At 49.8% G+C, this 25518-nt stretch overlaps 1 protein-coding gene across 1 annotated transcript in view; it reads right to left on the bottom strand.

The window, feature by feature from the left end:
• The window catches only part of CIC (capicua transcriptional repressor), a 42517-nt gene extending 27329 nt beyond the window's left edge, over window positions 1–15188 (bottom strand). The window contains exon 1 of the mRNA XM_015825354.1: window positions 12635–15188. Within this exon, the coding sequence (XP_015680840.1) occupies window positions 12635–15188 (2554 nt within the window). The remainder of the gene's footprint in view (window positions 1–12634) is intronic.
• Between the last annotated feature and the right edge of the window lie 10330 nt (window positions 15189–25518).

Here is a 25518-nt window from a genome sequence, read left to right as displayed (position 1 = left end):
ACACACACACACACACCACCGCCAGCCCCGTCACGCATGCCCAATTAGCCCTCCGCAGGCCATTGGCTGCCTCCACGCCGGGTCATTCACATGCAAATGAGGCCCCTTCTCCTTTTTTCCCTCCGTCACACGCGCGCGCCAGGCGGCCTCCCATTGGCCGCCGCTGGAATGTCAGTCATATGCAAAACAAGGACGGGTCACGGGGACAAAGAGAAGCCTATTGGCTGCGGTTTACTCCAAGCTCTTTTCTTTCCCTCCCTCCCCCCCCCTGTCGTCTTTTCTACTCTACCGCCTCGGGCTCGCGCGTCAGAACCCTGGGAGCGGGAGAGACCACGCCCGGGAGAAAGCGCGGGGGGGGATGGACGAGGGAAAGGCGACGCCTGAACGGGGGGGGGGAAAGAGGGAGGTGGCTAAGGTGAGAGGGAAAGGAGGGTCGTGGGGGGGCAGCTATAATAAAAAGGGGGGGCGACGTGGGAAGGAAGAAGGGGGTGCAGGAGGAGAGCAAATGTGGAGTAGCGAAGAAGGGCGAGCCTCCTGCTTGAGCAAGGGGGTGGACTAGAAGACCTCAAAGGCCCCTTCCAGCTCTATTCTATTCTAAGGGGCAAAGCAGGGGAGGGAAAGCTGGAGGGGGCGACAAAAGAAGGGAGACAAACGGGGCGGGGACGGGGGGAGATTGGTGAAAAACAGAACAAGCTGCAGAAAAGCAGAACTGGAGGGGATGAGTTGCAGAAAGGGCGAGATTAAAGGTTCACACGACACCCTGAACCCGGTGACTTGAAGCAACACTTCTTTTGAACATTAAAGCAGCCAAGCGGCCTGGAGTTGCACTACATACAAAGCCAAGTCTTAAGATCCAATCTCAGTTTATGCTAACCACTCAGACCGCCTCCTCCGGTCAAATGCAACCTGCAAAACTTTACCGGTAGTCCTTGACTTACGGACCACAACCAGCCCAAAATTTCTTGTTGCTAAGCAAGACGGTTGTACGTTTTGCCCCAATTTACCACCTTTCTTGCCACGGTGGTTAAGTGAATTACTGCAGATGGTGGTAGCACGGTTGTTAACTGAACCTGGCTTCCCCTTGAGTTTGTACATCAGGTCGCAGAAGAGGGTCACATAACCCCGGGACACTAAATAAGCCAACACAGTGCTAGGCTGCATTAACAGGGATAGAATCGAGATCACGTGAAATATTAATACCACTTTACAATGCCTTGGTAAGGCCACACTTGGAATATTGCATCCAGTTTGGGTCACCACTATGTAAAAAAGATGTTGAGACTCTAGAAAGAGTACAGAGAAGAGCAACAAAGATGATCAGGGGACTGGAGGCTAAAACATACAAGGAACGGTTGCTGGAATTGGGTATGTCTAGTTTAATGGAGAGAAGGATGAGGGGGGACATGACAGCAGCGTTCCAATATCTCAGGGGCTGCCCCAAAGAAGAGGGAGTCAAGCTATTCTCCAAAGCGCCAGAAGGCAGGACAAGAAGCAACGGATGGAAACTAACCAAAGAGAGAAGCAACCTGGAACTAAGGAGAAATTTCCTGATAATGAAAACAATTAACCAGTGGAACAACCTGCCTCCAGAAGTGGTGAATGCTCCAACACTGGAGGTTTTTAAGAAGAGACTGGACAACCATTTGTCTGAAATGATATAGGGTTTCCTGCCTGAGCAGGGGGTTGACTAGATGACCTCCAAGGTCCCTTCCAACTTTATTATTGTTGTTATTATTACTACAACCATCATAAATACATGCCAGTTGCCAATCCTCTGAATTTTGATCCCGTGACCCTGGGGATGCTGCATTGGTCGTCAGTGTGAAAAATGGTGATAAGTCACTTTTTTCAGTGCTGTTGTAGCTTTGAACAACAGTCACTAAATGAACAGTCGTAAATCAGGGATTACCTGTATCTGACCTGAGAAAGTACTATGTTTCCTGGGCTCAGCCAGCTGAGAAAAATACTACGGAGGGGGGGGGAGAGAGATGCATTCAATGGCATGGACCACATACAGGTTCCCCAGACATTCCTTCCCTTTTTCTATGTGTGTCTCTGCACGTTAAGGAATTTCCTGCCTCTCTGCCAGCTGATAACACTTCTGAATCTGAATAAAGGCTAGTTCAAGTTTATGTGGAAGGTTGAGTTTGGGTCATCAGATCGGCTGACGCTCAAAGCTGTCTGCACATGCTAAGGTGAGCGCCGGGCTGGCTGTGTACACACACACACCTGCGGGCCAGCACCCTTATTTCACACCTGGCTTGGGCACAGATCGCTAGGCTCAGCCAGGCGTGTGAAAGAAGGGAGAGATCCTGAAATGGGAACCCCATTGTGTGTCCACACCCGTATGTGGCACTGAATGAAAGTCACTCCTGTTTCTTGCTGGCTCCGAGACATTGAAGCAGTTACTGCTGGCAGGCAGCCCAGCTGAGGATTAAAAGCTTGCATTCCTGGGATAATCTCTCTACCCTGGGGCAGGGTGGTGAGGAACAGAAGTGTATATGCATGGGGGAACGATGAATGTCTGGATGTCAAATGTCTGGGTGTTGTGTGATATATGCCTCTCCCCGCCGCCTTTTCCAGAGCAGCGGCCTCCACTTCGTGCTGCTCTCCCTGTGACTCACACTCGCCTCCTCCCTTAGCATCACAATCTCGTCCTCCACAGGCCTGACTCAATGCCGCTTCTGCTCATGTCTGGGGGAGGGTGGGATACAGCCAGCCCCCCCCAGCGCCTAGCAGGCAGCCAATAGACGACGAGGTGAAGCGAGGAGACACACAGGAACACCCCCACACACACACACTACATCTGGGCACCAGGCCAGATCAGTCTGGGCCTGGGCGAGAATCCCATTGTTAAATGGGGGGGGGGGAAGAAACAAACACACCACTCCCAGCACACACTGTACTATCCCCGGGCACAATGAGGGAGAGTGGACACGATTTGGTGGGAGAGGATGACAAGTATGCATAAAGAACAACACCCACACTCAGTCAAGCTCCACAAGGTGCATCCGCCCACATGCAGGCAACTTGTGGAAACCTGAACTTCCTTCTCCTTCTTGCAAGATGGTCACACGAGCGACCAATCAATCAGAAAAGAGCTGGAAGGGGCCTTGGAGGTCTTCTAGTCCAACCCCCTGCCCAAGCAGGAGAGCTTATACCAGGGGTAGGCAACCTTGGCTCTTTCATGAGGCGTGGACTTCAACTCCCAGAATTCCTGAGCCAGCCACGCTGAGGGGAAAGGGAGGTTTCCATGCTGAGCCGTGCTGGCTCAGGAATTCTGGGAGTTGAAGTCCACAAGTCATGAGGGGGCCAAAGTTTCCCTCATGCTGGCTCAGGAATTCTGGGAGTTGAAGTCCACCAGTCATAAAAGAGCCAAGGTTGCCTACCCTTGCCTTATACCATTTCAGACAAGTGGCTGTCCAGTCTTTTCTTGAAAACCTCCAGTGATCAAGCACCCACAACTTTCTGGAGGCAAGCCGTTCCACTGGTTAATTGTCCTCACTGTCAGGAAATTACTCCTTAGTTCTAGGTTGCTTCTCTCCTTGGTTAGTTTCCAACCGCTGCTTCTTCTCCTGCCTTTAGATGCTATGGAGAATAGGTCGAACCCCCCCTCCTTCTCTGTGACAGCCCCTCAGATACTGGAAGACTGCTATTCATGTCACCCTTAATCTCTTCTGAACTTTTACAGAATAGAGTTGGAAGGGACCTTGGAGGTCTTCTAGTCCAACCCCCTGCTCAGGCAGGAACCCCTATACCATTTAAGACAAATGGTTGTCCAATCTCTTCTTAAAAGCCTCAAGAGAACCCACAACTTCTCTAGAGGCAAGCCGTTCCATTGGTTAATTGTTTTTACTGTCAGGAAGTTTCTCCTTAGTTCCAGGTTGCTTCTCGCCTTGATTAGTTTCCATCCGGCGGATCAGGCAGGGCCCTCCCCTTCGCTGAGTTGTGTCCAGAGATGCTCGATGGCAGATGGAGAAAGCTGTAAGGTGTGAATCAACCCAAGCGAAGGAGGAACCAAATTGGGGCTTCTGGCTGATCTTTGCTACAGCTATGTGCGAAGGCTGCCAAACTGCAGCTGGGAGAAGTGTCACAGGCCGTTGGAAGGTTGACAGAACCCCATCCCCAGGCTAACCGGTGTGACCAAAAGTGGCTGGCTACGGTGTCATCGTTCATTCATTATTTTAGTCTCATGCCCGCTATTTATGTAACCTATCCTCCTCCCTCCAGGGAAGTTCCAGGCCATAGAACTGGAGTAATTCCAAGCTCTTCTGAATTTTAATCGCATGAATACAACTTCTCTCTCTCTCTCTCTCTCTCTCTCTCTCTCTCTCTCTCTCTCTCTCTCTCTCTCTCTCTCTCTCTCTCTCTCTCTCTCTCTCTCTCTCTCTCTCTCTCTCTCTCTCTCTCTCTCTCTCTCTCTCCCTCCCTCCCTCCCTCCCTCCCTGTGTCTGTCTGTCTGTCAGTCTCTGTATGTCTCTCTGTGTGTGTGTGTGTCTGTCTGTCTGTCTGTCTCTGTATGTGTCTCTCTCTGTGTGTGTCTCTGTCTGTCTCTGTGTGTGTCTGTCTCTGTGTCTCTGTCTGTCTGTGTGTGTGTGTCTGTGTGTCTGTCTGTCTCTGTGTGTCTGTCTCTGTTTCTCTGTCTGTGTGTGTCTGTCTCTGTCTCTCTCTGTGTGTGTCTCTGTGTCTGTATCTCTGTCTCTGTCTCTGTGTCTGTGTCTCTGTCTCTCTCTCTCTGTTTGTGTGTCTGTCTGTCTCTCTGTGTGTGTTTCTGTCTCTGTGTCTCTGTCTGTGTGTGTGTGTGTGTGTGTCTGTCTGTGTCTCTCTGTGTGTGTGTGTGTGTGTGTCTGTCTGTCTCTCTGTCTGTCTCTGTCTCTGTGTGTGTCTGTCTGTCTCTGTCTCTCTGTGTGTGTGTGTCTCTCTGTGTGTCTCTGTCTATATGTTTCTGTCTCTGTCTGTCTCTGTGTGTGTGTCTCTGTCTCTCTCTGTGTGTGTGTGTGTGTGTGTGTGTGTGTGAGTGTATGTTTCTCTTCCCTCTCACGGAGACACATTTTTACTTTCTGAAGATACAGGTAGTCCTCGATTTACAACCCACAACTGAATCCAAAATTTATCTCATTAATTGGTTACGTGAACTTTGCCCCATTTTACAACCTTTCTTGCACCAGTTGTTAACTGAGTCATTGCCATTGTTAAGTTAGTGACACCGTGGTCAAGTGAATCTGGCTTCCCCATTGACTTTGCTATCAGAAGGTCACAAAAGGGGATCCCATGACCGTGGGATGCTGCAACCGTCATAAATATGAACCCCAGTTGTCAAGCATCCCAAATTTTGATCACATGACCTCGAGGACACTACAACGGCTGTGTGAAAAACAGTCATAAGTCAGGTTTTTTCCCCAAAGCCATTGTGACTTGGAACGGTCACTAAATGAACTATTGTAAGTTGAGGACTACCTGTACTCTCGTAATCAATTTTGAGCCAGGCCATTAAACGAATCGTTGTAAGTCGAGGACTGCCTGTAACTGGGATACTCATACATGGTCCGGAACTCCAGCTGGAGACGTTAAATCAGGGCACACACAGGAGCCCCTAAATTTACTTGAATCGCTTCACCAAAGGGTCATATGAGGACCCTTGTGAGAACTATGCGCAAGCAAAAATGTGGGAACGTTCCCGGCAAGGCAGCACATGCAGAAGATGCATCTTTCTTGTGATGCTAAGGGGGAACATCCAAGCAAGTCCATTCCACGTGAGGATGTGGAAATGTCAGCTGGTACCTTTGCAGTGACTTTTCCAAAATCAGGCACTTCCCTTGCGTTAAAGCCACAGGCAACCAGCTAGGACGCCGCCCCTCCCCACACGAAATCTGGACCAGATCCCTCCCATCCATGATAAAAATAGAGACGGGGCTCCAAGCAGCCGGGAGACGGTAGTCTTGGTTACCAGTTGCCGGGAGACGGCAACCTGCATATGTGATGCTGAAGGGGGAACCGGAGCCCAACCTTAGGAATCAGAAAAGCACATGCCGCACACTTCCTTGGCTTGCGAGCTTCTCCCCAACTATGGACCCCTTTCCTGAGAAGATCAAAGATGCTCTCCCCCCCCCACACACACACACAAACACACAACAGTATGTAAAACCTGGGTGTCCTTGGCGCAGTGTTTCTCAACCTTGGCAGTTTGTCGATGCGTGGACTTCCAACTAACTCCCAGAATGCTGGGGAATTCTGGGAGTTGAAGTCCACACATCTATAAGCTGCCAAGGTTTTGAAACACTGTCTTGGAGCATAATTTTATACAACCTTCTCACTCCCAGGATTCAAATAATCCTCTGATTATAGATGAGAAGTCAGAGTTCCTGAAGAGCACGCCTGCATGATTGAGGAAGCCGGATTAATGGCAAACATGCTATCATATCCCATTCAAAAAAAAAAACACGGATATGGTGCTTTACATGTGAAGCTTGTTAAGAGGAAGAGCTTTTGATGAGATTGGGAACAGGATAGATGCTCAGGCACATCTCGGGGGGAGGGGGGTCTTAGAAGGAGCAAGCGCAGCAGAGGGCGGGACCTCCGGGCCAAATCTGAGGACCCACAACCAATGGGGATTGCCAGATGACCATTTGGAGAACGATCTGCGACCAACTCCACAGCATCGAACATCTGGAGAACATCAAGGACTGGGCGAGCTTAAGCCAATCATGAATATATCAACTCACTCCAGAATTCTTGCTTTTTCAGAGCATTTTTTTTTATATATGCCTAGGGAGGCGAGCCACACACATTTTGTTTTAATGGTTTTTCCTTCAGTGGCTTATCTTTTTTCTGCAAGAAATGACCAGCTTTCCAAAATAAGCAAATGCATTATTATTTCAGTAGTCTGTAAGGTAGGGGTCCCCAACCCCCGGTCCGTGGGCCGGTACCGGGCCGCGGCATGCCAGCAACCGGTCTGCACAAACAAGCAAAGCCCCATCCGCGGGATGCAGGCAGCACACAAAACCACACAACTTCTGGTCCATGGAAAAACCTCTCTTCATGGAACTCATCCCTGGTGCTCAAAAGGTTGGGGGCCTCTGTGCTAAATCACAGAAGTATCTCAGCGTGTCTTTGGGACTCTGCTAAGGCACGGGATTACAGAAGAGAGTAACAAGAGTTGGAAGGTGCCTTAGAGGTCTTCTAGTCCAACCCCCTGCTCAACCAGGAGACCCTAGATCAGCAGTCCCCAACTCCCAGTCTGTGGACCAGTACCAGGCCACGGCATGCCAGCAACCGGTCCGCACAAACAAGCAAAGCCCCATCCGCGGGATGCAGGCAGCACACAAAACCACGCACCCTCCGGTCCGCGGAAAAACCTCTCTCCACGGAAGCGGTCCCTGGTGCCCAAAAGGTTGGGGACCTCTGCTGTTAAGGCACATGGCAGCTCTCTCTGACTCGGAGCATTCACACATGAGTGGGCTATACCTCCCCGTACAGGTAGTCCCTGACATATGACGAATCTGACGCTCACGCCTGGTCATCATCTACAGATGGTTGTTAAGTGAGACATGCCCGATTGCACAAGTGTTTTGCCATGGCTGTTAAGCGAATCTCTGCAGTTGTTAAGGGAGTTCCACATTCGTTAAGCAAATGAGGCTTTCCCCCCCCCCTTGACTTTGCTTCTCAGAAGCTGTTTGGGAAGGTTGCAAATGGCGATCCCATAACACTGGGCTGCTGCAATCTTCCGTCCTTTCAGAGCCGTTGTAACTTTGAACAGTCGATAAATGAATGGTTGTAAGTACAATGACGGCCTGTATCCCCAACCACTCTTCTACTACATGGAAAGTACCGAGATCCGAAATTCGGAGTTGCCATTTATATACAGGTAGTCCTCAACTTAACGGACACAAACGTGCCCCCAAATTGACGCTGGCTACGTGAGAAATTTGTCGAGTGGGTTTTGTCCCCGTTTTACGACTTTTCTTGCTGCATTTGCTAAATGAACCCCTGCAGCTGTTCAATTGGTAACGCGGTCGCTAAAGTGAGTCCGGTTTCCCCATTGACTTTGCTGGGATGGAAGGTCGCGAAAGGGGGTCCCGTGACCGCGGGACCGTCTTTAATGTGAGTCAGTTGCCAAGCATCCGAACGTAAATCGCGTGGACCCCCAAGGATGCTGCAACGGTCGTAAGCGTGAAAAATGGTCCCTAAGTCACTTCTTTCAGCACCGCTGAAAGTTCGAACGGTCGCTAAACTAACTGTTGTAAGTCGAGGACTAGCGGTGCAGCTAAAATGTGGAGCTGCACAAACACACACATACACACATACGCACGCACACACAGCTGGCAAATAGGTTTGGTTTTGTTTTTACTCTGAAGCCGGAACAGGGAAGCGGTTGTAAGCCCTGGAGCTGCACCGGCTGGAGGATAGATAGGTGAGCTTTGTCCTCCAGAAACACTTGGCCATATAAACAGATCCTCATGACCTCATTGCACCACTCTTCGCACAATCACGTGTCCTCTATGATGCTCCAGCTGGCTTACACTCAGATGCAGCAGCCCACGTACACCAATTATTATTTTTTTTTAAAAAAGGCAATGCCAAAAATGTACTTTTAATATCCAGCACTTACAGGAAACCGTACTATTAGGCCGCTGGCTGATTCAAGTGTCATGTTGTTCCCACAGGGGATTGGATAGATAGATAAATGTGCTATTCCCCCACATCATGCATTCACCCTCATGTGGACAGATAGAAATGTCCCTTTTCCAATAAAAAGGACCGTATACATTTCATCTCACAGTCCTGGTCTTTTAACAGATTATTTCTTTGATATTTCTCCCCCCCCCCAAAACGAGGGGCCAATGCAGAAGAGGGGAACCTTTTGATCTCCAGAGAAACCACATGAAATGTTTGGAAACCGAAAGGCTGCAACAGATGTGGCTGTATAACACATGTTGGCAGGGCTTTTATTTTTTTTCTCCCTTTCTTCTTTTGGGTTTTTTTTTTTTTTTTTAGGCTTTTAAACTTTTAAACTAGGGTAAGCTCGTCGTTTGAATGGCTTACATTATTTATTTCTGGCCTCAAAAGGGTGGGAAATTATACGGCTATTTTTTTTTTTATAGCAATGATCAGAAAGGGCTCCAGATGCTACAAAAAAAGTATGTGTGTGTGTGTGGGGGGGGGAATTGGGAACACACCAGCAAAGGATACAACAGTTTTTCCTTGCTGGTAACAGGAGGCAGATCAAAGCACTGGTCATTCTAGAATGGGACTTTTATACTGCTACTTTTCTCTCATCTGGTTTCCTTCAATAGATTGGATCACAGCTTAATATAAGTTCCAGAAAGCATTAAAGAGTTGCAGTACTGCTCTTTGGGGTACCTCTCTCTCTCTCTCTCTCTCTCTCTCTCTCTCTCTCTCTCTCTGTGTGTGTGTGTGTGTGTGTGTGTGTGTGTGTGTGTGTGTGTGTTTGTGTGTAAGTGCGGAGGCTTTCCAGTCTGTGTTGACTCTTGGCAATTGCCTGACCTCATCCCTGCAATTCTTTTGGCAATATTTCAGAAGTGCCACAGACTCCTTCCTAGACTGAGAAAAGATAATTGGCAGAAAGTCACCCAGCTAGTTTTCATGCCTATGGCGGGACTGGAACTCACAGTCTCCTGGTGATTGGCCCAAAATCACCCTGCTGGCTTTCATGCCTAAGGCGGGACTAGAACTCACCGTCTCCCGGTGATTGGCCCAAAATCACTCTGCTGGCTTTCATGCCTAAGGTGGGACTGGAACTCTCAGTCTCCCGGTGATTGGCCCAAAATCACCCAGCTGGCTTTCCTGCCTAAGGCGGGACTAGAACTCACAGTCTCCCAGTGATTGGCCCAAAATCACCCTGCTGGCTTTCATGTCTATGACGGGACTAGAACTCACAGTCTCCCGGTGATTGGCCCAAAATCACCCAGCTGGCTTTCATGCCTGTGACAGGACTAGAACTCACAGTCTCCTGGTGATTGGCCCAAAGTCACCCTGCTGGCTTTCATGCGTAAGGCGGGACTGGAACTCACAGTCTCCCGGTGATTGGCCCAAAATCACCCAGCTGGCTTTCATGCCTAAGGCGGGACTAGAATTCACAGTCTCCCGGTGATTGGCCCAAAATCACCCTGCTGGCTTTCATGCCTAAGGCGGGACTGGAACTCACAGTCTCCCAGTGATTGGCCCAAAGTCACCCTGCTGGCTTTCATGCCTATGACAGGACTAGAACTCACAGTCTCCTGGTGATTGGTCCAAAGTCACCCTGCTGGCTTTCATGCCTATGACGGGACTAGAACTCACCGTCTCCCGGTGATTGGCCCAAAGTCACCCTGCTGGCTGTGTGTTAAAAATGGGACTAGAACTCATGGTTTCCCGGTTTCTAGTCTGGCACCTCAACCAAACTGGCAAAAACTGTATCAGTGGGCACCATATTGACCAAAGATTCCTGTGCTGGATAAAGCATAGGAAGATATTGGCTAGCCACCCTATGAATGGCCTGGAAGAAAATTCTGAAAGATCCAATCACCTTTCACTTTATAAAAACTTTCCCAGCCCAAGAGAATTCCTCTTCATCCCTGGCAGATTGCTATTTACAGGTCTTCAATATTAACCTATGACAAACAGTGAACCAAATGGATTTCCTTGGCCCTTCATTAACCAAACAAACGAACATTAACCAGCATGGATGCTCTCTTCAGTTTTGCTGCCCGGAACTATGCAAGTGGCTACGGGGTCCCCAGCATGTCCACCCATATAATTGTCACTCTTATCTCCTTCAAGCATAAACAGAGAAGCAAGCAACTCAACCTGGAAAAACTAACAAAACCATCCCCAAGACATTCGTTTCCCATATCGTATATATTGTATTTTGGGGGGAAATTGCCTCTGTCATCTCTGGAAGGCCGAAAAAAGACCTGTTTGGGTCCTGCTTTCAATCATAACCGAAGAAACCGAAGATAAAAATCCAGTTGAGCTCTGAACACACCAATACTACACTTATCAAATAGGTTTTACNGCCTGGCGTAGTTTGATTAAGTTTGATTATGTTTTAGTGGGGGTTTTGTATGGGGTGTTTTTAGAACAGGCCTGTCATTTAATTTGATTTTAGCATAGAAATTATTTATTTATTATTGTGGTTTTTAGTATCGCCTGTTCACCGCCCTGAGTCCCGTAAGGGAGATAGGGCGGTATATAAATTTAATAAATAAAATAAATAAATACCTAGTCTTTCCTTTTTCCAGTAGACAGAGGAGGACAACGTTGAAAAACTGTCTCCCAACAAATGATTCTAATATCACAACTTCAGCTGGGTGTAGCAACCCTAAAGTCCCAGGTTTTGGAAGAGAAATCTTGTTTTTCCCATCCCCCCAGCTTTTACTATAGTTCAGGGGTCTCCAACCCCAGGTCCGTGGACCGGTACTGGGCCACGGCATGTCAGCAACCGCTTCGCACAAACAAGCAAAGCTCCATTGGTGGGATGCAGGCAGCACACAAAGCCACACACCCTCCGGCCCGTGGAAAATCCTCTTTCCACGGAACCGGTCCCTGGTGCCCAAAAGGTTGGGGGCCTCTGCTCTAGTTAACGTACTTACTCTCTCCACCACCTTTGTGGAGGAGGCTAGTGTACGTGATAGTTTACAAGAGACGGAAAAAAAACCGAAAGGATTGCCCAAAGCTGCGTACGGGAGATTTGAGAAAAAGAGAACCTTTCGTACACAGCTCTCCAAAATCCAGTCCACTAAGGAAAACCAGACTTTAAAAAAAAGAAAAAAGGAAAGGAAAAAAAAAGAGAGATTAATAGCCTGTTGAGGCCGATAGAGAAGGAATGCAGAACTGACAATTCTATTTCAGTTGCAGAAAGTTGTTCCCTCTTTGAACAGCTTGCTTTTTTTTTTCTGGCTTTCTGCAAAGGAAATCAGCGCAGCTTTTCGTACCACGGACACCGAGCAAGGTTCCAGCTTGTATGGGGTCTTTGGACAAGCCTTATGCCAAAAAAAACAAAAAGCAGTTGTCAGAACCGCTCGGAATTCTGGAGCTGGAATATGGAAACTCAAACAAGATTTCCATGGGACTCCAGCAATCCCCCCCTCGTACTACCCCCCCCACCCCGTACCTCGGAACGGGACAACTTGCTATAGCCACAGGAGAACTCGCCGTGGGACAATTTAACAATTCCATTTAATTATTTAAAATAAACAAAAAATATCTCATTTTTTTTCGTCATTCCCGTTTCATTTTGTTCCTCCTTTGGCATTCCACCATTTCATTGATATTAAGGCAGGGGTCTTCCAACTTGGCAACTTTAAGACTTGTGGACTTCAACTCCCAGAATTCCTCAGCCAGCCCCCTGGGAGGCTGGCTGAGGAATTCTGGGAGTTGAAGTCCACAAGTCTTAAAGTTGCCAAGTTGGAAGACCCCTGTATTAGTGTAACTCTTTGTCCTGTGGCCAGCAAGCTACACCAAATGGCCATAGAGCCCTTGCACCTTTCCCCAGAGCCACTATGCAGTTTGGGTGAAAAACTGTTTAATTTTGAGCACGGAGGGACGGGAAAAAAAATGAAATAAACACAGAGCGGCAAATGCAACAACACCCGAAGACAAAACTCAACGGAACGGAGGAAGCCCCGAAGCTTACCTGTCCCAGGTCGTCCCATGATGATCTCCTTCTTGGGAGTCGGGTGGCTGGTGTACTCTCCAGGGACAAGGAGAGGCAGGAGGGCAGCTGGGGAGGGGTGGAAGGCCACAGGCTGAAAGGGGGAGGACACACTGAAAACCGGCGGGGCTTGTTCGGGGACAGACACTACGCTAGGCTGGCTGGAAGGCAGAGTTCGACCCACGTTGATGGGCACCGGCATTTGCAACTGCCCTTTGCCCGCCAGGTGTTCCTTGGAGCCGGCTTTCCCCATCCTTGGGCTGCCCCCTCGGCTCTCCAGCGGCTTCTCGGTGAACTTGGAGGGCAGCGGGACGTCGGGGTTGCGCACAATCACGGGGGAGTCTCTCTGCACGGCAGGCACCCTCCTCACGGTGGGGCTTGGATCGGAGGTCAGTCCAGCGGGCGGAGGCACCAGCAAGAGCGGGGAGGCCTGCTGGGAGCGCGAGGAAAAGGGCCCAGCGCCCGCAGGTGACACGGCCCGGAAGCCCGCCGGGGTGGAAGGGGTAGGGGTGTGGGTAATGGATTCCACGCCCGAGTCAAGACTGTCGTTCTTGTGGAAGTCCGCCGCTGAGCTGGTGCTGCTGTGGTGCGACTCGGCTTTCCGTTTACTCGGACTCATTGGCACGGTGAAGGTAAGGTTGGTCTGAAAGCTGATGCCCGAATGATGGCGCTCCCGGGAGGTGGCGTGGTGCAACATCTCGGGGCTCAGCACGGCACCCCCGACTCCCTTCGGGGTGCTGGCACTCACGTGGCGGCTGCGAGCAGTGGCCCGCTGGATTACGGGTGAAGCATTAATGGGGCTGAAATTGGCTGGGCGGAAGCCAAAGAGAGGGGAAGGAGAGGGGGAGGGGGCAGGGGAGAAGGGTGATTGGTTGGAGACCGGCGAGAAAGACGGGGTGCCCGAGCGGGAGCTGCCCAGGGACACCAGCATGACGGCAGCTTCGCACTCATCAAACTCAAAGCGCGACAAATCGGCAGGAGCCACCAGCCGAGGCCGCGAGTCCCCGCGGGCACTGCTGGCCTCACTGTCTCGCGAAGTTTCGTCCCAGTCAAATTCGGCGCTGCCCTCACGCAAACCACTGGCTCGGCCTTCCGAGAGGCTTTCCATTTCCTTGGTGCGCATGGAGAGGTGACGCGAGCAGTAACCCCGCCGCTGGGACTCCTTCATGCAGCCATCCCGTGAGCAGAGTCGGCGCCACTGCTTCCCGTTGAACTTCTTGCGGATGCCGTTGGGGGTACACACCACGTCCCCTTTCTTGTACTTCTGCTGGGCGGCGGTGAGGGGCGTCCGGGAGCGAGAGGAGCCCGGCGTGCTGCACTTGTCCACGGACATCACGCTGCTGCTGCGGCTTCCGCTGGCTTCCGGACTCAGCAAGGGCGATCGCTGCTCAGGAAGGCGAGGGAAGGCTGGCGACTTCGGAGGGGAGAGGATCTGGGGTGGCACCACCATGGACTTCTCCTCTGCCCGCACCCCAGCACTGATCTTGGATACTTCGGCGTCTTCGGGCTGCTTGGGCTCAGGGCACGAGAGAGCCAGAGCTACTTCCTCTGGCTCTGGCAAAGGCATCATCGTTTTGGGCGGCTTGTTGTCTTCAGAAGGATTGTCACAATGCCATGGGGAGCGCAGGAGGCGCAGGGCCGAGCGGGGCACCCAGGCGGAGTCCTTGCAGGTGGCACTGGCACTTCCAGGGAGAACCACAGAATGGTTGAATCGCACATTGTAGGAAGCAGGCTTGACACTGACTTCCACCACCGTGCCTTCCTGGTAAGCTGTCTCCTCGGGGTCCACACAAGCACAGACCGGGGTACCCACAGTCAAAGCCCCAGGGGGAGGGGGAGCGTCCAGCACAATATCCACAGCCGCAGACCCCAGGGCCCCTTCGTAATACGCTGTGACCCGGTCTGCCACAAACTGCACCCCCAAGTCCTGCCCTCGCCTGACCTGCTTCACAATGGCTGGCTGGAAGAGTCCTTCCCGCTGAGCCAGCACCCGCTGGGAACGCAGCTGGCGCAGGTCGTAGGCGCTGGGGGGCGTCGCCCACACGCTTCCCACCCCCTTGTCATTCTCATCCGCAGAGTGCTCGCTGGCCGTGTCTGTGCTGGAAGACGGACAGCGGCGGGGCTCCTCCTCCAAGGCGATGGCTACGTTCTCGCTGCCGTTCGATTCTTCACCGCCGGGGTACTTCCGGCATGGCGCCCGTGACTTAAACGTAGCCGTCTTGCGGTTCAAGGAGGCTTCTGTCCCGCAGGCCTCGGGCCCCACCTGTGCTTCACCTTCGGGCAGTTTGTAGGGGTCATCGTGAGCTCCGGCCAAGTCCCGCAGGCTGGGGTCCATCTGTACTTGCATGCGCCGGGCACCCAGAAAAGCTGGGGGTTGGTCAGGCGTCTCCTCTCCTCCTGCTCCTCCTTCAGGCGTGGGGCCCTCGTCAATGGCGGTCTTGCGCTTCTGAGTTTTGGCTCGGGTGGAAGGTGGAGAGCGGCTGCAGCTGCTGTTACTGGAAGAGGAGGAACTGGCAGCCTTTCTCACTGGTTTCATCTTCCTCCCAGGCTGGGCATAGACTCAGGGAGCTAAGAGGAAAAAGACAAGACGGAGGTTACTGGGCCATCCTCCTCTCTATCACTCCCCTGTAATCGGATTTCTCCAACCATCAACTTAATCCTTCCAGCTCGAGAAGTCTGAATTTTTGGTTTTAAAGCGGACACGTTTTGAAATGTGAACCAACTAACGGTCCTGCTTGAGCCATAAACCACTCATTTAATAAACACGTACTTTCTCGGCTGTTCGTCCACGTCTAAGGACTCGCTTTGGACTCTGTGATTCTCATCCAATTCCTTTATCCTGAACTTTATTCTAAACTTCAAACTTGTAAGGAGGCCTCAATTCTAGCCTGGGAGCTGGAAATAAATAAGGATGCACCCTTTGAACAAGCTGCACATTCTATAGAAATACCAAAAGACATTATGCAATAATATCTATAGGCAGGCAAAGAGGGGGGGGGGTATTTATTTATTTATATGTTAACCCATCCTAAAGGGAGAGGGTGGCGGTCCAGGGACTTGGCTCCTGCTGAAACAAGCCAAGAATTGATTTAAAATAAATCTTGGGATTTATGTGCTAAATAAAAACACATTTTCAAAAGATACAAAAATAAGGTGACATACAGTACATACAAACAGAGAGAGAGAGTTCTATTTTATTCAACATCAGGAGTTCCAGCACTTTTAATATTAGATACCAATTCAGTGTCAATGTAAGTACAGGAGAGATTACAACTTCCATTGTTATGTTCAAAATATCCCAATAATGTGGATTTAGCTTGGTGTCTACCTGAACCCACCCTTTCTGGTTACAAACCGTGACTTATAGCTTAGCACCCATCCACTGTAGCTTATTGCATCATGAGTAAAGCAAACAATGGCTTGGTATGAGATATGAAGCCGATCTTTAACTGCATTTCGAATCATGCAGAAACACCTAAGATATATATATATGTGTGTGTGTAGTGCATCTAGGTAGGAACAAATGTGATCCTTAACACTGGTGATTCTGCTGAAGGACATCCCTGGAGTTCAATGAAGTCCCAAAGAGTGAACTGCTTTCTCCAATATTAATTATAATCTATATAAAATATTAGAGAGTCTGTTTGCTCTAGCGGTTAAGGCACCAGGCTAGAAAGCAGGAGACGGTGAGCACTAATCTGACCTTAGGCATGAAAGCTGGCTGGGTGCCTTTGGTGACTTTAGTCCCTCTCTCTCTACCCAACCTTCCTCACAGGGTTGTTGTTGTGGGGAAAAATAAGGAGGAATGTGTCTTGGATGTGTTCCTTGCTGCGATTTGTTTGTCAAGATAATGAAGGGATGGGGAAAAAATAAATAGCTCAAAACTAGCCATTTTCTTCGCACTTTAACAAAGCTCATTGACTCTCTCATTCATTCCCTATCAACCTTGGCCCAACGGAGAAGATTCTAAATTTTATAGGTTTAAGCTTATAGGCAAGGTTGGAGGAACTTAATTCATTCCTGAGAGTAAATGGCAGCAGGGAAGGGAATAAATACAGAACTGTTTGGAGGCCTCCCAAAGCGTCCTGAATTCCTATCTCCTTGCTGGCCAGAGAGGAGGAGGGTGCAAAGGAATGCAGAATGGCTGCAACCCATCTTCACAAGTTAGTCAAGTAGAGACAGAGGCCAAATTTCTTTCCTTTCCCCCCACCCTACCTCCAAAAAAAAAAAAAGCGCCAACGGAGGGGAGGGGGAAGAGACAGAGTCTTCCTGGAAAAAAAGCAATCTAAGGATTGACTCTACAATATTCCTAAGGTTATCACTTGAAACCTCCTCCTTCCAGCTTGCGAAGATCAGCTGTTGGCGAAGAGAAAGGACCGCGGATGTGATGCCAGTGGCCCTTCTAAGCTTCCAATCAGTTCCATGTGTTCAGTCTCCTTGCCCCCCTTTTCCTTAGGGGTCCGGCCTGAGCCTGGCCTTTCTTTAATGCACAGAATTCTGTGCATGCTTAGAGGCATTCTTTCTCCGTTACATCACATCTCCTTGGCATCTACTTCAGATTCTTTGCAACTCGGGGGGGGGGGGAGGCTTGCAAACCAATGCAGCCCCGGCATTCCTCGTCACAGCCCTCCCCCAGCCCCAAATTCCCCAGTTGGGAAAATCTCTCCGGAAGGGATTTTCCAGAGTCACCACCACCACCGTCTTATTCTTGCTGCCCGCCTTAGCTTGTGCCATCTTTCCTCCTCCTCCTCCTCCTCCTCCTCCTCTTTCAAAAGCCAACCCTGAATCCCCTCCTCCAGCAGGTGACCTTGCTCACTTCCTCCCCCCCCCCCAACACCCTCCACCTTCAATGCTTTCCAAAAGCTGCGATCCTTCTCTTGGATCTTATGGATCCCTCCCTCCCTCCCCCCCCAATTCTGCACTTCGGGAAGACCCTCCCATATTATGCAACTCCTCCACTTACCAGCCTCTCCGTCCCACTCCTGCTACAGGCAGGCACCGGCCGAAGCTTCCCTGTCAATCCCTCTATCCCATAATAACTGGGATTGGGTCTCAGCTTGGCACCTTGCCTCCTCGGTGCCATCCCATAATAAACATGCCTGCGCTCGCTCGCTCGCTCGCTCCCTCTCACGCACACACACATCCAAACAGACACGCAAGCCAGCCCCTGCATTCTGATGGGGGGAAAGGGGCAAAGTTGGGGGCGCTCCTGGATTCAAACCCCCCCCTTTTTTGGGGGGGGGGCAAAGGGCTGTCCCAGCTCTGCAGGTCCTCTTTGGGGCGAACCATTAAAACTTGTGGGGAGAGTGGGGAATGCCCCGGGTGCCAGAGTTGGTGCCTCCCCAACATAATTGGGGAGGGGGACACACAAATCAATAAAGTTGGGTCTGCCCTGTATCCCTTCTCCTACTTGGAAAGGTTCCGGGTGCAGCTGTCTCCTTCTGCAGATCTTCCCCTTCCCCCTCCCCCCCCCGCCCTTAGTGGGAGGGGGGTGTTAAAGTTGGCACCTCCCAGCCCCCTTACCTGAACGGTTCCCCCTTTTCCAGAGTGCTTTAGCAGAGCCAAAGTCTGTATCCCGGAAATCTTGGAACAGTTCGACTCCCCCCCTCCCCTTTTCCCCCCGATGGTCCAGCCCGAGCCCCTCTCGGCCCCTCCGAGCCCCTTTTACTCCAACAGACAAAATGGTGAATGAATCTGGACCAGCTGGAAGAGCCGCCCAATCAGCCGCCACAACTCGGTGACAGATTTTCGCCGCAGCCAATGACGCCTCACGGCAGGTTTCGCCTGCCCCACCTCCCGAGACAGGCAGCAAGCGCCGCCTATCCGCGCTGAAGAGGGCGGGCTGTACCGTTCAAAGGACTCCTGCCCCTCCCTGGAGAGGAACACTTACAGTAACCTGTGAAAAGGCGTCTTCAGGAAGCAGGGGAGGAAACTTAACATACAGTAGCCAATAGGGACGAAGAGGTGGAGCCAGAAGACAGACTTGTTTACCTGGCGCAAGGCGAACAGGAAGAAGGAACCTACTCTAAGCCTCACGGGACATGTAGTTTCTCCAGGGCTCCCTTCTTTAGCTGCTTAAGCAGTTCTGCTCGCCCAGAAAAACTTTAATTCCCAGAAGGTACCGCGAAACGAGGCTGGGCGAAAGGGAGAGAGTCCGACTTTGTGGGACTTGTAATTTTGCGCCTTATCCTTCCTATCGGGAACGACACCCCTAAGGGAAGAAAAGACACCAACTCCCATGTTGCACCAGGGCAAAGCCATTCCCGTCTTCGAAATGCTGGGGCGCGCGCAAAGCCTCACGGCCGTAGTAGTCACGGAGCCCACAAAGTGTTACAGAAGAAACCAGGAAGTTCTCCTAGACGGAGGAACAACTCCCAAGATGCAGCGCGCACCGCGGCTCTTGAAAAGGGGAGATGCCGGATATTTCGCGCGAGCGAAAATCCTTCAGGAGCGGCGCTTAAGAGCGGGCAAGTGGAAGAACGCGAGAGCGAAAAGACTAGGACACCCATCATGCTTTGAGGAAACAGAGCTCCTGGACAAGCCCAGACCCGGCGCGCGGGTTCCATGGGAAGTGTAGTCCGCAGCGGCGACCCTTCCTTCCGATTTCCTGGGGACTTCCCTATTGGAGAACTACGACTCCCATCAGGCTATGCGGGTTACCTCGAGTCCGTCCCCTCCCCCCTGCAGGACCGCAAAGTACAACTCCTGAGGTGAGGGAAGGTAGACTTCGTTCCCCTCAGAAATCCCCTCACGGGAGGGCTCATTTGAATCCTATTTGCATGTCATTAGCATATGCATCAACTTACCGGCGGTCCGCTCCTGGCCTGTCTTATCCCGGCCGGGCCTCTTGCGCTTCCCCTCAGCAACAGAGGAGCCAGCGCCGACAACGCCGCGACCAATCAGCGCCCGGACCGGGATCCCCTTTCCCCCACGTGGGGATGGAGAGGCGGGACCAACAGCAGCCAATCCTGACCCGGGGCGGCCGAAGAATGAGGTCATCATGGTGCAGTTGGATTGGGCGCTGTCGCTAAGGTCGGCGGCCAATCAGAAAACGCTTCCAACAGGACAAGAATGGGCGAGAACTCGGGAGTTGAGTGTATTTGGCAACGTGGGAATGAGGCCGTTCTTCGGAGTTGGGGGTTTCTCGCCTGCGCTCGCGTGTGCATGGGTTGCTTTATTCCCACCTCCTCTTCTTTTTTTCCCCCCTTTCTTTTCTTATTGCCTAAAGTCAACGGGGACAGTGCTCTTTTAGCCCGCGGTTGTGCGCGATCCTTCGAGGGGATGCATAGGGCGATCGTGGCAAAAACGTTACCCGAAGGACCTTATCGCCTAGTCCTGCTCTGCCCAAACAGGAGTGGAGTGTGTAGAGAAAGTGCACGTGGGACTTTGGAAGGCAACCCAATTCCCAGGACTGCAGTTCTGGGACACTTGCAGGAAGAGAGGAGAAGTTCCAGCCCTTGTATCTCTTTTAATGTTTGGGCTGTGTCCGTATAGAGCAGGGGTGTCCGACCATTCCAACTTTAAGACTTGAGGACTTCAACTCCCAGAATTCTCCATGCTCCTAGGGAATTCTGGGAGTTGAAGTCTACAAGTCTTAAAGTCACCAAGGTTGGACCCCCTCCCCCCCAGTATAGAGGAATGGATGAATGTTCCCTAGCAATCGTAATTAAAGTACTTTTATGGGTTGCATTTATACCCCAAGGAATTCACCTTGCTGCTGGGGAATTCTGGGAGTTGAAGTCTACAAGTCACCAAGATTGGACACCCTTAATGTAGAGAGAGGGATGAATATGCCCCAGCAATCAGAAGTAAAATGGTTGCGTTTATACCCCCCTTTCCCACTCTCCTTCCCTCAACCCTCCATCTACTACAAGTATGCACCCGTTTCCTCCGAGATCTGAGTGCATTGTGTTGATCCTCTCATTCTATCTTCACAACAACCCTGGGAGGTAGGATAGGAGACCAAGTGGGGACTATTTGCAAAGCTACCCTTTTTGGGGTATGTGGCTTTCCTTCCATTGCTGATCTTTTATAAATTCTGGTCTTAGGTGGACGGCACAGATTTTTGCTAGAAATGTGGCAAGTGGGTGAATTGCAGAGTATAGCACGGAAAGGGAATTAATGTATGGGAGATACAGAGGTGCACAAAAGCCTGATCTGGAGACCTGGGATTTTTCCAGATCTTGAGGGCGTGAGTTGTTGGTGCAACCCCTACAACTAGGATTTGCGACTGCTTGTTTCAGACACTGTAGCGCAGTGCCTCTGAGCACACAGAATGGCCTGTTCCCATCACCACCACCTTGCCTTAAGGGATCCTGTGTATAAAGCTTTGCCAAAGTTGCCAAATGACTTGAGGGCGAAGTGCTACTTACTATTGGCAGGGAATGCAAAAAAAGTGCTTTGAAGTTGTAATACAAAGTTCTCCGGTCTGCAAGCTTCTCTGCTTTGGGATAGAAAAGAAATACAAAAGAGTCCTTAACTTACAATCGTTTGTTTAGAGAGGGTTCAAAGTTACGACGGCACTTTGAAAAAAGCAACTTAGGATGGGGTCCTCGCACTTATAACCACTGCAGCATCCCCCCACCATCGCATGTTCAAAATTTGGGTGCTTTGACAGCCGGCCTGTATTTACGAGGGTTGCAGCGTCTCAGATCACATGATCCCCAAGCGTCTCAGACCACATGATCCCCATTTGTGACGTTCTCGGGCCCGGTTTCTGACAAGTGAAGTCAAAGGGGGAAGCTGGATTCGCTTAACGACCGTGTGATTCATTAACGACTGCAGCGATTCACTTATTTGTGGCAAAAAAAATAAATCATAAAATCAGGCGTGCCTCACTTAGCAACTGTGTCGCTTAGCAACGGAAATTCTGGCTCCAAGTGTTCTCATAAGCCAAGGACGTGCTCTAGGCAGGTATCAAAAATGGAGCACTTTCTCTGGCTTTATATCCATGTTTCTTACCAATCCTGCTCCATGCGAAACATTTTGAACATACAAAATGGGTAAAAAGTTACAGGCGAGAAGCAGAGATGTGAGAATCTGCAGGGAGGGGATTTGTCCAAGTTGCTTGTTAGTTGTCTGTCCATGTGTGAATGATCCCAGTGGTTAGCAAGGCAGGGAAACATACTCACTGTAGTAAATTTGTTTGTGGATTCAGGTGTGGTTTATCTAGAATAAGTATGGCAACGGCTAGACCTGGCCAGTTTCTTACTAGCTGGAGGCTACATTTTTGGAAAGAAAGAAGCTATAATGAGATAAGCTTCTGTAGTCCTCAACTTACACTGTGTAACCACAATTGGGACTGGAAAATTCAGTGTTAAGCAATATAATCATTAAGTAAGACATGATTTGCAACTTTTCCTCTTGGCTTCCCCATTGACTTTGTCAGAAGCCAGCTGGGAAGGTCACAAATGGAGAACACGTGACCCTCGGGATGCTGAATCACCATAAAGGCAAGCCAGGTATCCAGATTGTGATCACATGGGTTGTGGGGAATGCTGTGATGGTCGTAAGTGTGAGGACCAGTAGTAAGTCACTTTGTTAGTGCCACTGTTGCTGAATGAATGGTCGTAAGTAGAGAACTGCTTTAACCAAGCCAAGTAAGTGAGGAAATGTCACGTCATCTGGGCCAGATTCTCGGGGTTATTTCCCTGGGTTTGGAAAAGCAGTTTATATTCTTTGATTATGCTTATTTTAAGGGTTAAGCTGCTGCTGCTGCTTTCAGGGAGATCCTGCTTCCAAATTTTGGAAACCCACGTTGCCGATGATCAGACGTTGTGATCAGAATGCAATAATGAGACTCAATGCAAAAATGACAGAAGGAGGGCTGTGTAAATAGTTTACAATGGCAAAATGTCTAAAGGAATCTGGTAGCATATTTTCCAGGGTGGTTTTTTTTAATTGAAAGGCATACAGGTAGTCCTCGACTTACGACAGTTCATTTAGTAACTGTTCAAAGTTACAACGGCACTGAAAAAAGTGGCCCGGGACCTTTTTTCACACTGACTACCGTTGCAGCTTCCCCAGGGCCACGTGATTGAAATTCAAACGCTTGGCAACTGATTCCTATTTATGACGGTCGCAGCGTCCCAGGGGTCATGTGATCCCCTTTTGCGACCTTCGGACAAGCAAAGTCAGGGGTAGGCAACCTTGGCTCTTTTATGACTGGTGGACTTCAACTCCCAGAATTCCTGAGCCAGCATGGCTCAGCTTGGAAACCTCTCCCTTTCCCCTCAGCGTGGCTGGCTCAGGAATTCTGGGAGTTGAAGTCCACAAGTCATGAAGGGGCCAAAGTTTCCCTCATGCTGGCTCAGGAATTCTGGGAGTTGAAGTCCACAAGTCATGAAGGGGCCAAAGTTTCCCTCATGCTGGCTCAGAAATTCTGGGAGTTGAAGTCCACAAGTCATGAAGGGGCCAAAGTTTCCCTCATGCTGGCTCAGGAATTCTGGGAATTGAAGTCCACGAGTCATAAAAGAGCCAAGGTTGCCTACCCCTGAGCAAAGTTAATGGGGGAGCCCGACTGACTTAGCAACCGTGTTACTAAACAACTGTACTGATTCACTTAACTGGGGCAAGGGAGGTCGTAAAATTCACATAACAACGTTCTCTCTTAGCGACAGAAATTTGGGCCTCGATTGTGGTTGTGAAACGAGGACTACCTGTACACTTCCGAATAAAAAGTGTGAGTTGTAAAAGGGCTCCAATGCTCCTTTTGATTTTTTTAAGGCGATCAGTAGCTGTAGGGGCTCCTGGTTTCAATCCCAAGCTTAATTCAAACATGGGTTTTATTTTATGGTGTCTATTCTGTTTCTTAAGCGTAGGTATTTTGGAAACTTTCCTTGCAAACGGAATGATTGCCGTGCGCGCACACCCAAAAATCCTTTGTTCACAAGCCTCTCAGGTGACCAGGAGTCTAGACATGTACAAACTGATTCTGCCCTGTGTGCCTTTTGGTTTGCCTTGGCTGCAGACAAGTGGGGAAAAATATCTTGAAAGGTTTGAAAATATGCAGCGCTTTAAAAACACACCGTTGATGCAGTCAAAGCCGATACAGGCAAAAGAAAACATAAGGATTACTGTGCCCCGACTTTTGTTAAAGTTGCTGTTTCGGCTTGCAACATTCAGCAGCTTTAGAGGCGGTGCAAAATGTTTATTTAAGCGATATATCGTAGGATCATTGTCAATATGCAAAGGTCAAGATGTAGGGTAATAAAAGCCACTTTAAATTTCTTAACAATGAATCATTTGTATGCATGTTGAGATAGATCTGTTTGCTGTGTGAAGTCAAGAGTTTTTTGGTTTTTGGTTTTTAATCCTGCCATGTCTAAAAGGGGAGATGGATCCTGCAGTATAGAGGTAGAGAATACCTGGATTGGGGTAAAATATTTTGCACATCATAGGTACCAATCCTCAGTCTTAAATTTAGGAAGTCCATCGTCTCTTGATGGAAATCCGTAGGTTGATTTTGAATAGAAATTGAAATTCAATATCTGGAACGGGCGGGGAACTTTGGCCCCTTCATGACTCGTGGACTTCAGTTCCCAGAATTCCTGAGCCAGCATGGCTCAGCATGGAAACCTCTCCCTTTCCCCTCAGCATGGCTGGCTCAGGAATTCTGGGAGTTGAAGTCCACGAGTCATAAAAGAGCCAAGGTTGCCCACCCCTGATCTGGAGGATTCATGTTCTCAGATGTGGTACAGGTAAAATCCTCTATGTATGACTACAATTGGGCCAAAATTTCCACTGCTAAGCAAGACAGCTGTTTAAATTAATGACGTCCAATTTTATGGCCTTTTTTTGCCACAATTGTTAAGCAAACAACAGAGTTGTTAAACGAACACAGCTTCCCCCATTGGCTTTGTCTGTCGATCACGTGACCCTGTAACCATTGTGACGACATGTCAGTTGTTGAGTTATCCTGTAATGGTGGGGACGCTGCAATGGTCATAAGTGCAGGGTTTTAAGTCACTTTTTCCAGTGCTGTTGTAACTTCCAGCGGTTGCTAAACAAATGGTTATAAGCAGTGGTGGGATTCAAATAGGTGAAAAACCAGTTCTCTGATTGGATGCCACTTCTGGAAGTCCATTCTGGGTCTGGGCAACAAAAAATTAGCTACCGGTTCTGCCAAAGTGGTGCGAACTGGCTGAATCCTACCACAGGAAGGAAGGAAGGAAGGAAGGAAGGAAGGACGGAAGGACTGAAGGAAGGAAGTGGTGGGATTCAAATATGTGAACAACCGGTTCTCTGTGTGGATGCTGCTTCCGAAAGTCCATTCTGGGCCTGGGCAACAAAAAATTAGCTACCAGTTCTGCCGAAGTGGTGTGAACTGGCTGAATCCCACCACTGGTTATAAGTCAAAGACTATCTGCAGTTTCAAAATGTTGGGGGTGGGTTTCCCCTTAAAGTTAAAAGGAAATCAACAGAATTGCAACCAACAACTGGAAATAATAGATCCCCCCCCCCACAATTCTGAGTCTTGGCAAATTTCCAACCTTGCGGCATTCCAGAACTGGTCCTGCAACATCCTCTCGTACTTTTTCCAAACAAACACTATTGATGCTGTAATGGCCGTCCCAGAAGGAAGAATGCGGCTTTTATTTTAGAAACTCAGTTCCATTTATATCATATTTTCCACTTTGCTTTCTTTTGTGATTTTGACCTCCCCCAACTGGAAGGAGGAAGAAAAAAAAAATCCTCGCCCTGTTAAGTCTCTTCTTACAAAGAACCAGACGTGGGATTTCTGCCGTGTTGAGTCAAGATTCGAATCTTGCCGTCCCTAATCGGCAAAACAGAATTGTTCCCTTCGTGTCCACGCGGGCCGAAGGGAAGTTCACGAAAAATATACAGTTCTTACATTGGGAACCGGC

This window comes from Protobothrops mucrosquamatus, unplaced genomic scaffold, assembly GCF_001527695.2.
Source record: "Protobothrops mucrosquamatus isolate PMUCROS unplaced genomic scaffold, P.Mucros_1.0 scaffold2603, whole genome shotgun sequence".
Classification (NCBI taxonomy): domain Eukaryota; kingdom Metazoa; phylum Chordata; class Lepidosauria; order Squamata; family Viperidae; genus Protobothrops; species Protobothrops mucrosquamatus.
Note: the sequence above shows the minus strand (reverse complement) of the source record. Positions and strands in the feature narration are given on the sequence as shown.